This window comes from Scophthalmus maximus, chromosome 18 (assembly GCF_022379125.1).
Source record: "Scophthalmus maximus strain ysfricsl-2021 chromosome 18, ASM2237912v1, whole genome shotgun sequence".
Taxonomy (NCBI): domain Eukaryota; kingdom Metazoa; phylum Chordata; class Actinopteri; order Pleuronectiformes; family Scophthalmidae; genus Scophthalmus; species Scophthalmus maximus.
In genome coordinates, this window is record NC_061532.1 from 4,579,761 (window position 1) to 4,592,467 (window position 12,707).

A 12,707-nucleotide genomic window follows, 5' to 3' on the forward strand; every position below is an offset into this window, starting at 1 on the left:
GTAGTACATGAGTGAAGAAATATGATTTGCAAGCGGGGCATCAGCAGAAAACTCACTTTTATGTCCAGCTGCTGAAATGTTCTTTTGGTAACTGATTGATGCTCAAGTTAGGGATCAGTGTTGATTATACTTTACAGGAAGCAGAGATGCATTACAAAAGGCTGTGCTCAATACACTATAGTATAAAAAATAGTGCTGTCAGTTAAACGTGTTATTAACGGCGTTAACGCAAACCCATTTTAACGGCGTCAATTTTTTTATCGCGAGATTAACGTTCTTTTTGGCCTAGCAAACTTTGTAGTTTTTTCACATGCCTTTGCAACAACTAGTAACGTTAGAAAAACTACAACAGCACACCGGATCTAGCTGGACCGGAAACAAAAGAACAGGCACGCCGCACACACTTGTTTGGGCTTGCGAGGCAGCCAAAGGGTAGGCGAGCGCGAGACGCCACAATGGATGCCAATAAGATTCTGAATCTGTCTGGAGCAATGTCTGGAGCGCTACAAGGCAGAGCCTCTTACTGGCATGGATGACTGTCACAAAGAATGGTGGTCCACACATGAAGGGGCACACAGTAAAATGGCCCGCCTTGCACGCAAGTACTTAGCAACACCGGCCACATCAGTACCTTCTGAAAGGCTGTTTTCATTGTCTGGGCATGTTGTACAGAAGAAGCGGGCTTCCCTGTTGTCTGAAAATGTCAACAGGCTCGCCTGTTTGAGTAACTGGCTCAAAGCAAAGAAGTAGTAGGCTCACCTCTTATTGGTAACCGTTACTGTTCATTCTTTCTGGAGAGAAATAAGAGGCTGGGTTGATGAGCCTCTGGCGAATAAAGAGCAGTAGCCTGACTGCTCTGTTCAAAGCAAACTTGAGAAAAAGAAAGTATTAAGCCATGGTTTAACTGCACTATAGGCTGAGTCCTAGTTTACCTTACATGTGCACTTTGTAATTTTATTTTGTATCGCCCTGTTTTGATCCCTTAGAAAGGGCTGTTGAAGGGGCTGTTTGTGTGACAAAGTATTTTTTTTTTCACCCTTTTATTGATGGTCACTGTTACATTGTGTGAGAGATTATTTACTCCAGGTGTGAATGTTAGTGTGAAATTGAACACTACAGTATATGCCAATGTTGTTTTCAATAAAAAAAAACATTTGCACAAAGCAAGCCGATCCACTTTTCCATGTTGATAAGAGCATTAATATGAAAAAAAATAATGGGACAAAAAGAAATCAAGGGACATTAAGAATAGACAAAAATGTGCGATTAATTGCGAGTAAACTATGACATTAATGTGATTAATTGCAATTAAATATTTTAATCGTTTGACAGCACTAATAAAAAAGGCCAAATATTTGTTGTTCCCAGATCATTTTTTCAACAAATGAGTCAATTGTTTGATTTTTAAAATGTCAGAAATTGAAATAGAAAAAAAAACATTTTACTGAAACCCAAGATGACGACATCAAATAGTAACATCAGCTCAAAAAAAAGAGCTTATCTGGATAATTAAGTGACTAAAACTAGGTAATGTTTGTTTGTTTGTGTGAGAAAGTAGTTGCAGATTAATTTCACAGCATCTAATCTATATATATATTCCTCAGCAGTGAAAAAAGGTTGTCAGTGTAATCATTATCTACAATTGTTTGGATGTCTGCATCAGTGGTGAGTGAGCATGGCCTTTTCTGGTTTCACCTGCCATTCCCCTGAATTCTGGGAGGTGAAACACCGGCGCGCACAAATTCCAGACGTACAGGCAGGACCCTGAGCAGTGTAGCCAATAGTTACAAGCTGTCACTCAGCGTGACGTCTTTATTAGGGCCGTTCCACGTCTTCATCTTTATGACTGAAACCTCACACACCCAGTGCTGTGCACAGGCAAGGCTTCTTCTTCTTCTTTGCTATATCCATAGTTATAGCGAAGAAGAAGAAGAAAAAGAAAGACAAGTCTGTAATTGGAGGGGGGGGGGGGGGTTGCCAGCAGGGATCTTCGTTCCAGATGAATGGAAGTGCCTGGGCAGAAAATCAGAATCCAGAAATCCTTCTTAACCTGCCAACCTCAGACTGCACGGTTCAGCGCAACTGTAAGCGAGCCAGCCAGGAGCGGTTACGTGTGGTCAGCGAGAGCGGCAGGCTTTTTTTTTCCCCCAACAAGACCTCCAGAGGCGGAACCGATGGTTTACACCTGTTGCCGCAACCAACGACCCTTCAACTTCCTCCCGCTGGGCGTTTGTTGGCCAAAGCGCAACAGGACCTGCATGGTCATGACTACGGAGCGGGAACTTTGATCTAACATGGTGACTGTGAAAGAAACAAGAGATAGAACCCCACCTCATTTTGGCAAAATATCTCATGTGAGACGATTAAGCCAGTGACCAGTGTAATAAGTCTTACCCATACAAAGAATAAGTCACGAAGCAATGAACCCTGTAAAGCTGTGGCACTATTAAAAGACTGTCCCAAAAGGCAAAAAAAAAAAAAAAAAAAGGATATGAATCCTCACTTAAACTTGAACGCCCCAGTCATCCTTTCATTTGAAATAAAGTATCTAGAAGCCAAAGTAATACACTCATCACTGTCATCACACTTGGGATTGCGTTGCCATAAATTCTCTTCCATTGCTCCATCCTATGCTGACGTACGAGCTCGGGCCAACTCAGACGTGGCCCGTAGCTTCAGTCCGACTGCTACTTTGATGTCGTTTTCGCGAAGAGACAAAGTAGGGAGAGCAAAGGGTGGGTTTTTTCCAGCTCCATTATTACCTCATCGCACATCACCGCGCGAGGGCGTGATAGCTGCGGGGGTCAACGTTTCTTCTCTTCCCTTTGCTCCGGCACTCCCTCCTCCGATCCTTTGCTAACATGTTGTGTGGGAGCAAATTCTTCTTTTTTTTGTGCTTCTCTGCTTTTGGAGCCGTGACATCTCAGGTACGTCTGGTGATATGAAGGCGCCTGGTGCAGCCGACAGGGGCTCCGGCCTCATTTATCATTGTTGACGTAAAAAGATTAACCGTATCTCGGGAAGATGAAACGGAACAAAGATGATATTAAGACGCTGTTTTGACCGAGATGATTTCAGGGAGACCTGGCGACAGCTGAGGCCCTGAGGCCAGCATCCTTAATGATGACGGCTGAGTCAAAACCTGTCCTCCCTACTCCCCCTGAGTGTGTGTGTGTGTGTGTGTGTGTGTGTGTGTGTGTGTGTGTGTGTGTGTGTGTGTGTGTGTGTGGGGGGGGGGGGGGGGGGGGTTGGGAGGGGTCTGGAAAATTCCAAGCACAAGTTCACAAAGTGTTGTTTATCTAACATGAAGCGGTGCTGCCTGCGTGTTAGTTTCAAACAAACATTAATATGACTGTGATTGTGGAGGTGAAATAAAACCTTATTATATAAACACACACACACACACACACACACACACACACACACACACACACACACACACACACACACACACACACACACACACACACACACACACACACACACACACACAAAATATGATATATACTATAGTAATAGTTGTAGTTCTGTAATGAAAACTGTTAATCTACTGTGGAGCTGTCACTTTTCGTTAGGTTGATGAGCGAATCAGATCAAGAAGTTCACCTTGTGGTCCAGAAGAGGGTAAAAATGATGATGATCACTAGTGAACTAAAGAAATCAAGGAGGGGAAACAAGTGGAGCAACAGTAGCTGGACAACCTCCTCAGACTGCACACGTTATGGACTGTAATATTAAAAATTAGTTCGAATGAATTATGTGCCAGTTCGAAATGTTCAAACTTCTGTCCTCTGCATATATACCAAATACCAGTCCATTCCAGTGAAGCAATGCTGATTTAGAACACGTTTGACCGAAATACCAAGAGCCAAACTATTGGCAAGTGAACTCTAGCTGAACTTAATGTTCCCTTTAAAGCAATATTTCACCCTGAGCCACTTTAATTGTCCTGCGAGTCTATAATGACCCCCCACCCACACACTTTGTTTTAACCCTTTAACAAGCCCTCCTTTTATTGTGCACAAGCCGGAGAATAATGTGCCTAACTTTCAAGTCATGACACTGATCTTCTTTAAAAAGCATGCATTTTAATTCAACAACCAAAAGATTTAGAGTGAGCATAAGATACAGATTTTATCCTTCTCCTCGCCTGTTTTTCTTGGCAAAACAAAAGGGATATAAAAAGTTGGAGCTTTTGTGTGGAAAACAGTTTGGAGCCACAGCTACAAGTCCGAACTTAGTCTGTCAACAGCTGATGCAGTGATGTGGAGATGATCAAAACCTTTGCACCGATAGAATCGGACGACGCGCAGCTTTCAAACGAATAATGACGTTTGCCAAGGACGTGTGACTATGTGGAGTTATGCACAGACATCGAGAGCTACGAAGACCAAAGTATCCCATGGGTGAACCTTTTTAAACAAATTGAACTATGGGAAACTAGGGTGCATGATCTTATTTTTGTTCTGACATTTTAATGAGCGAACGATTAGTCGAGCATATAATTTTTACAACATACAGTTTGCACCCTCTGAGGCACTCTTAGACGTACAGGGATTTCCCACGGCGGCATTACAAGAAGCGGTAATTCACTAAACTGACTGCTGCAGTTGCACTCACTAATTGATTTACACGTGGATATTTTGGATATTTCGGTGAGATGCTTTTGGTCAGTTCCATTTGGAAGAAGAGTAAAAGCTTGTTTTTGCGCCAGGTCACTTTTTTCTTCATCCCCAAATAGCCACCGCCCTTTTCATCTGGGAGCCCGCTGCCGCCGCGGTGACAAGCGGCTCCTGTTAAGGACAAATGCAACAAGCCTCGCCTCTCTTAAAGGGAAAGCACAACACTTTGGAACTCTTGATAAACACATTGTTATTTTACTGATTAACTTTGGTTGTATAACTGATCAACTGTAAAATGAACGTCAAAGTTTTTGCAATCAACCAGTTAGAGAAGTTTCAGAATCTTGGAACTTCCTGCTTAAATGCCAAAGGTTTCATTTATAATGTATTTTCTATGCATACAACCTGAAAAATGATTTGTTGCATTACAAAGCCACGAAAAACAAACACCTAATATTTACTGATAATGTCCAATAATTACAACTCAGCACAAACAGTCAGTAAAACATTGATTTGGCGAGTTTACATTGTGCACCCCAAATACATGAAAGAGTCCTAAGTCCCACAAAGCCAAAGACATGTTGCCACAGTCTGGACACATGTGGTAGTTAATCCCCCTTTTCAAAGTGTGATAATAATCTTAACCAGGCAGCAGCAGCAAGTCATCTTTATCCAGCAGATCCTGGCTAGCTGCTCGGGCCAGCTTATGAGAAGTTATGACAACGCCGCGCTCGATTCGGGGCTTTGATCCTGCTTTATGGGACGGCATGGGACTTTGATCTGGGGCGGCCATCTTTATGGGCTTTTGCTCCGTGCTCGGGGGAACTGTGCCATACGGCTGCGTGGGGTTGCTGCCGGAGAGCTACACAGAGAGAAATGGAAATGGGCGAAAGAAAGAAGGAACATAGAAGAGGTGGAGAAACGTAGAAAGGACACATAGTGAGTCCAGAAAATATTTAGACGCCATCACGTTATGGGGAATTACTTCTGAGTCTTGTTGAGTTAAGTGTGTACAAGCGTTGCTCTGTCAAATTGGATGGAGAGCGTCCGTGATCTTTATGTCTCTCCACAGACGATCTATGGGGCTGAAGTCTGGGCTTTGGCTGGGACACTCGAAGACAGTCAAAGACTTGTACCAAAGTCACACCGGTGTTGTCTGGGCTTTATGCCTCAGGTCATCGCTGTGCTAAAAGATCTCACTTCATCACTTCAGTCTTCTTCTTTTCTAAAAGGATCTCTCTGTATTTAGCTGCATCCGTCGTTCCCTCAAATCTTACCGGTCTCCCTGTCCCTGCTGCCGAGAAGATCGCCCTGCAGAATGTCGACCAAAAAAAATTCATATCCCATGACCATTCACATACACTGGTCATGTGTGCGCCCACAGTATTATGAAATGCTGAATTTATTAATCAACCGTATCGCATTCATCACCGGAAGTCGAGGCGGATGTCGCTTTTATTTTTCATGACAAATCAAGGACCCGATCAGGAAGTAAACCTAGTTTCCTGCAAAACATTATTTCCAGAAGTCTTCATCTCTGCCTGTCCCGACTAAAACTCCACCCCCTAGTTTTCAAACTAAACTTGGGCCAGTTCATTTTGTTTTCAGTGTGGATGTAGCCTAAGTGACTTTCGGGTTCTCGGTCACCTCCTTGATGAATACTTCTTACTGGACAGCCAACACTAGGAAGAGACCTGATGGCTTCAATCTCCTTCCATTTCGGGAATTATTGAGACCACTTTTCACCTTGAGAAACTCAAAGCTTTAGAAATGATCTATGTCTGATCTATGTGTCATCAAAATGTTACCGCAGAGGTCTAGAGAGAGTTCCTTTTTTTTGTGATAATATACCGAGTGAATTGTGGGACCGTAGATATTTCTCTCACTGATTGAATTTGCCACAGGTGGACTCCGGTCAAGTTTACGATACATCTCAGGGACGATTTAAGCAAACAGGATGAAGGTGACCATCCACTGGAGAAACTCAAACAAAGGCTTTGAAAACCTTGGTAAAACTACATATTAAATATCTTGTTAAAAACACGCAACGTACATCACTGTTGTGTGTACTTGGTTGAGTACTGAAATTGTTTGCATGCATCACACATTCATCCCGGGCTAACCTTGTAGCGGCATGTGTTCTGCTGCGGCGCAGACGGGATTAGACGCACACAGGATGTCAAAGTTCAATCTCTCTTATCCGTCACAGAGAATTCTCACAAAACCCCAGGAGCCACACACTGTATACATACATACGTACTCTGTCCAAATGCAGTCTCATCTTTTCAGTTATGCATACCTTGGGATATACGATAACTATTTTCTGCCTATAAGCCTACCAGCTTTTAACACACCCAGATTGCTAGTTTCTCTCACTGCAGAAGGTAACGGAGCCCTCAGAGTCACATGTTATCATCATTTTACAACCAGCAGAGGTGACTCTTTAAAAAAAATACCCCATCGCCTCCTGCTCCTCCACCTTCTTTTCCTGTACTTCAATATGATCTTATTTTTAATCAACAGAATGATAAATATGTCCCCTTTTCTTGTAATTCACTCGGGAAAACCCCGTTCAACACAGAAGAAGTTTCAGTGTCGGAGGAGATTCCGAACATACGCGAAGCAGTTTGTGTGTGTGTGTGTGTGTGTGTGTGTGTGTGTGTACTGCATCTTTTTTAAACCTGCAGGTTTGTCTGCTCATATCATGATAAACTACTTTACTTTGTGTGCCAACGCTCACTCTACAGTACTAAAAAGTTACATATCTTTCCTTCTCTTTTTCGGACAGTAAAACGTGTTTGTCGCACCGTTACGTCATTTCTTTTTACATTTTTCTTTAAAAACTACTGAAATTGTGAAAATAACTAATGGCATTCTATCAAGCTGCACAAACACTCATAGATATCAGTCCTTAAGATTATTTTCAGTCCCATTATTATTATTCCCTGGAAAATCAGTGAAAATATTTAAAAAATGCCCTAACTCGCAATGAGTAGCAAAAGGAAGAAGAATCATCCGGATCCGTGCCAAAATGTAATGGGTTCTTTCTTGGCCCATGTCCCAAGCCTTCCACCAAGTTGCATGGAAATCCATTTTTTAAATTTTTGCAACAACAAACAAACAGACAAACGTACAGGGGTGAAAACATGGCCTCATTCGCAGAGGTAAATTGAAACAAGACAGGAAAGTGACATTGACATTTTCCCCTTATTTTTGGGAAAATAACACTTTAAGACTCAACAATGGACTCACTTCTCATCTTAAAACCTGAAGGTTTTTGAACCCAGGTGGGCTAAATGCTGAGCCGCAATCCTCGCACAGGTCTACAACAGAAATGTTATTCTGAGGAGAGGCAACGTAGAATTGTCGGGAAGCAACAAAAGGCCTCATTTGGTCCGGATAATTGAAAATACCAGCAACTACACGCGATCCAGAGGCTTCGCAAACAGTTGGTAATCTTGATAATGTGCAAAGCCTCGTCAAGATGACACCCAAACACACAGAGGACACAGATCTGGTTCAGAAGGCCCTCACCACAGAGAGCAAGGCACACAGAAGACGAGAGGCGCAAGAGCACAAAGAAAGAATATAAGAAACAATGTGTGAGAAAAAAAATATCTTGAGATTCGAATTTTGGCGAAAACTACAAATATATAAGAATTAAATAAAAAATGCTGTGCAGGAAGGTCAACACAGTGCAGACACGCATGCCCCACTGAAAATATTTGGCCAGTTCCAACTGATAAAAAGTTGCTAAATTACACGTGATGAACTGCTCAGCAGTTTGCGGTTGTCATGTTTCCCTCTCCCGTGCGTCATAGCAACCAAACCACCTGCCGCCCGCAAACAACACTACTCTGGTAGTCGGAAAAAGATAATAAAAAGCTGACCTTTCCCGAGGCAGCGTCGGAGGGTGCGAGACACAGGAATGCTCGCTATCTGACAAGACGTGAATTAAAACCAAAAACGCGCCGGTTGCCATAAACAACTAGCACCGTTGCGAGAGGCATCGGCAAAGAGGGGCAGAAACATTTGGCTCAGGGAGAGAGCAGAGAGGGAGGTTAAATACTCCATGTGACCCCCGGATGGTTGAGTGGCAGTGAGCTTTTTGCTGGCTGTTGCAGGGGCCATCTGTGCAGGTACGAGCAGGTTGGCTGAACCTCGCATAGCCCGAAGCTCCACATAACCTCACTCTGGACTGCGTCTACCAAGAGTGTGAACTTAAATCCCCCCCCCCCAAGTACAGTCTTGAAACTGTAGCTCTGGTCCGAGTGTGCGTACTTAACTCCAGATAAACACGTCTGGATTGCAAACTCTTGAGCTTTTTGCTCAACAGCAGTGATTGGTTGACTTCCAAAAAAGTCCAATCAGAAAAACTAAATCCCATTGTTGGGTGCTCAATACCTAAATTTAACATTTTTTCTCAAAGCTTACGAGTGGCGACACATTCGCTGGTACAACTGAACTGAGGTGCAGCCATTTCCACACTGGCTTAAAGGCTTTTGACCTGAGGCCTTTAAAATCAGACAAACAGCTGACCCCCCCTTCCAATCTCAAATAATACACATGAAATGGCCTTGAGAGCTAATCTTACAGCAGAGACACAGACGTGGTCCTGATGCTTTTAACAGACTCGGTGAGAGAGAGATAAAAAAAAAGAAAAAGAGACAGATATACAATGGCTGAATCTGTTTTTTTCTTCATTCTTTAGACCCCTAGCAGAAACTGCTGAGTTGTGCCTCACCCCTTTCAGGGGCCAAGAGGCTTTTGATCGTGCTCAAAATAGAAACTTTAGGAAGCAAAAGTATGAGCTAATCTTGGTAAATGGATTAATGTTTTGTGAAGCTGAGAACAGAGGCATGAAAAATCCCCCCTGTTGTGAAACACATGAAAAGGTCTCCCCAAAAAGCTAATGTTACGACTTATCACCTTGCGTGTGCGTGAGTGCGTGTGTGTGTGCGTGTGTGTGTGTGTGAGAGAGTGTGTGATAGAGTGTGTGATCACAGATGTAATCCCTCGGCTAATCTGGCAAATCACAGCCCTGAGGCAGATCAAACTGATATCTGACACCATCTTGTCTGACTCCATACCCTCAAATTATCAGGGGTATTAGGAATATATAAGACCTTGGTTTATGTCTGTGTGTGTGTGTGTGTGTGTGTTATATTTAACTAGCAAACTCCCGCAGCCATCAGAACAGGGAGTACAAAGGAGACGCGGTCTAGAGGTTTGTGTGAACGTCTGGGTTCAGGGCAAAACTGAGGCAGGTATATTGTTTCCTATGGCCAGTCTCACCATCTGACGTGTGCACACACACACACACACACACACAGAGAACAGGAAAGGGGGAAGTTGCGGATGCCGACTTGGAGGAAACCCAGGCCCTGTAATTCAAACCTGTCATCGAACAAGAGCGACCTGTTTGGTAAATAAGAGAGCGGTTCAGCGTAAGAGACACATGCGTCCCACGCCACATCTGCTCTCCATTCTGATGTGGAACAAGAGACGGACTGAGAGAGAGAGATGGGGGGGGGGGGGAATTAAAAAAAGAATGAGTGTTAATGGAGTGGGAAAAAAAACTGAGAAAGGGGGGAAAAAGGAATGAGACTAGTAGTGGAGTGCAGGGAGAAGACGTTTGCAACACAATACTGGCCTGCGTCCCTGTGCCCACCCAGGGTTTCATGTGTGCACACCAGGTTCGGCGTGCATACCCACCGTGGCTACACAGACCTCATCTTTCAGCGCCACCCACAACGCCTCTCTTTCTAATGAAATGGTTATGAGGGGAGATCCGACTTAATTTGGGTCGGGGGGGGGGGGGGAATTCCACGTCGAGAAGAAACAAGGAATAAGGTCTCTTCTCTCAGGTTCCTGCCCCCCACAAACGAGCCGCTACCGTTAAAGTAGGAGCCGACATGAGTAAATAATTACCACTGCAAAGCTTTTCGCCTCCTGCCTCCCCTTCTCCGCGGAGATGGTAAATACGGGATTATGCAAATGACTGTGCGAGGCATTAAACGGTTCCAGTTTCAAATGTGGTGGAAAGGCCTGTGGTTTTGTAGTCGAAGAGAAACTCACTAAATATGGATCAGCGGAGGGAAGAGAGAGAGTGAGTTGGCCAACCGGCGAGTTCAATGCCCAACGCCCTGTTTTTTCGACCGGAGGAGGGCATGGTCGCCACATGTGTGCACATGTGCGTGTTTGCACGCAGGTTTCGTGTAATTTGGAGAAAAACTTTTGCAAAACTCACTCTCTCAATTGGTGGATAAACTTTGCTTTGGCTGTTTGTGTCCCGACAGCCAGGAGGGTCGAGCAAACAGGCCATAAAAAACCCAACAACCACACAGCTGACTTTTAAACACCAGCGTCCGTCATCTGTACGGGTCAAAAACCGAGCTCCCCTGTAACGCGCTGTTGGTGACATAAGGTGTCAGGACTCTATTTGGGAAAAACTGTTGGTAAAATCAAATCATATCAACCTTTATTGCTCCAAAATATTGCGTCCCAACAGCCTTGACCACGCCCTCCTGAATCCCGGGCCGAACATGATCCCTATGCACGGATGTGACGTGTCATTAAGCACGGTGGCACCGGGGAGCGGGTTATGGAAGCCTGGAGGGCCGCCAGAGACCCTTCCGTATGCTGTCGCTAAATAACAATTATCCACACATACACACACACAGTCAAGCAACTGATTTGTACGCTTAGTGCAAGCCACTATACACTCTCTGGAAGACAAAAACTGTCCTACAAGACACACACACACACACACACACACACACAATAATAGTCTAATATATTGAGAAAAAAATGTCAAAATCGCAAAAACCTGCCCCTCCCCCTTTCCCGTACCTGATTCCAGCGGCGTGCGTGTGACTCTGGAGGTGCTCCTGCCAGCGCTGGTGGTGGTGGTGGTGATGGAGACAGAGAAGGGAGGCCGAGTGCGGAGGATGGGGGTGGGAGTACGTGCAAGCCGAGAGGCAGCATGGGCAGGAGGAAGTGGTGCCGGGGTGGGGGACCGGACCGGGCCCAACGCCTGCCCCCGGATTCTGAAAGAGTGGGCACTCCTGCTGTCCACAGGGGCAGCAGAGGGCGGAGTGGAAGTGACAGTGCTGGCAGCAAAGTGGCGGGGGCTGGAGAGGAGGAGGAGGGGAGGAAGAGGAGGAGGAGGCGGAGGACGGGGTATGGGTGGAGGGGAGGTGGCGGCCGGCCAGCCTCTGGGAGTCTGTGGCAGCGGCGAAGGAGGAGGAGGAGGCAGTGGAGGACAGGGGAAGGTTCCTCAGGGAGCCGTTCTGTTTGACCACACCACCGTTTTGGTTCGGCCTGTTCGCTCTCTGGACAACGTGTGACGACGTCTGCTGCTTCTGCTGCTCTTTAGACACTACGTCCTTAGCGGCAACCTCTTCGTCCCCATCTGCGCTGAGATGGTCACTACTGCAGGCGGCTGTGAGAGGGTCCTGGCTGCTGCTCACGAGTGTGCTGGCGTCTGAAGGGGTGCTCCCACTGGCGTCGAGGAGAGGGTGCCCTCCGTTACCGAGGGCCAGAGGGTCTCCGCTCGCGTCGCTCAGGGCCATGGTCCTCTCCCAGCGGGCCTGGCAGGGACACTGTCACTCCTCTGGGAGAGAAGAAGACAAGAGGAGAGGAAAACGGTTAGGCGGTCACACAACTCACCCTGTCAAGAGCATGAGGGTCGAGGGCTGTGACCTGTAATGCAGTGAACATTCATCATCAATGTGAGCTGTTTTTAAACAAAATACTTTTTGAAAGTACTTTTCTTTTTAGAGGGAAGTGTCACTGTCTTGCAGGCTTTCATATTAAAGGACTAGTTCAAGTATTGTATCAAGATTATATCAATCTCTTGTCTGTCCAATAAATATGACGCTACAGTGGGACCGGATTTATGGTGTTATGGTCTTGATTATTTTCTTCACTAGGTCCAGTGACCTTTTTTTGGCGACCTGTTGCACTCTGATTTTACCAAGTACCTTGCAGGGACTAAAGGAAATCACTGCTCGTGGAGCAAGAAAAGCTTTCACAAATAAAGAGAAAAAAGTAATGTTGCTCATCTGGTCACAGATTCTCGTC

General features: G+C 45.2%; 1 protein-coding gene across 9 annotated transcripts in view; it reads right to left on the reverse strand.

The window, feature by feature from the left end:
• disp1 (dispatched homolog 1 (Drosophila)) overlaps nt 1-12,707 on the reverse strand; it is an 84,600-nt gene that overhangs the window by 13,673 nt on the left and 58,220 nt on the right. For all 9 annotated transcript variants that reach the window (XM_035617905.2, XM_047328662.1, XM_047328664.1 and 6 more), the window contains one exon: nt 11,475-12,237. In XM_035617905.2, the coding sequence (XP_035473798.2) occupies nt 11,475-12,196 (722 nt within the window). In that variant the 5' untranslated portion in view covers nt 12,197-12,237. The remainder of the gene's footprint in view (nt 1-11,474; nt 12,238-12,707) is intronic.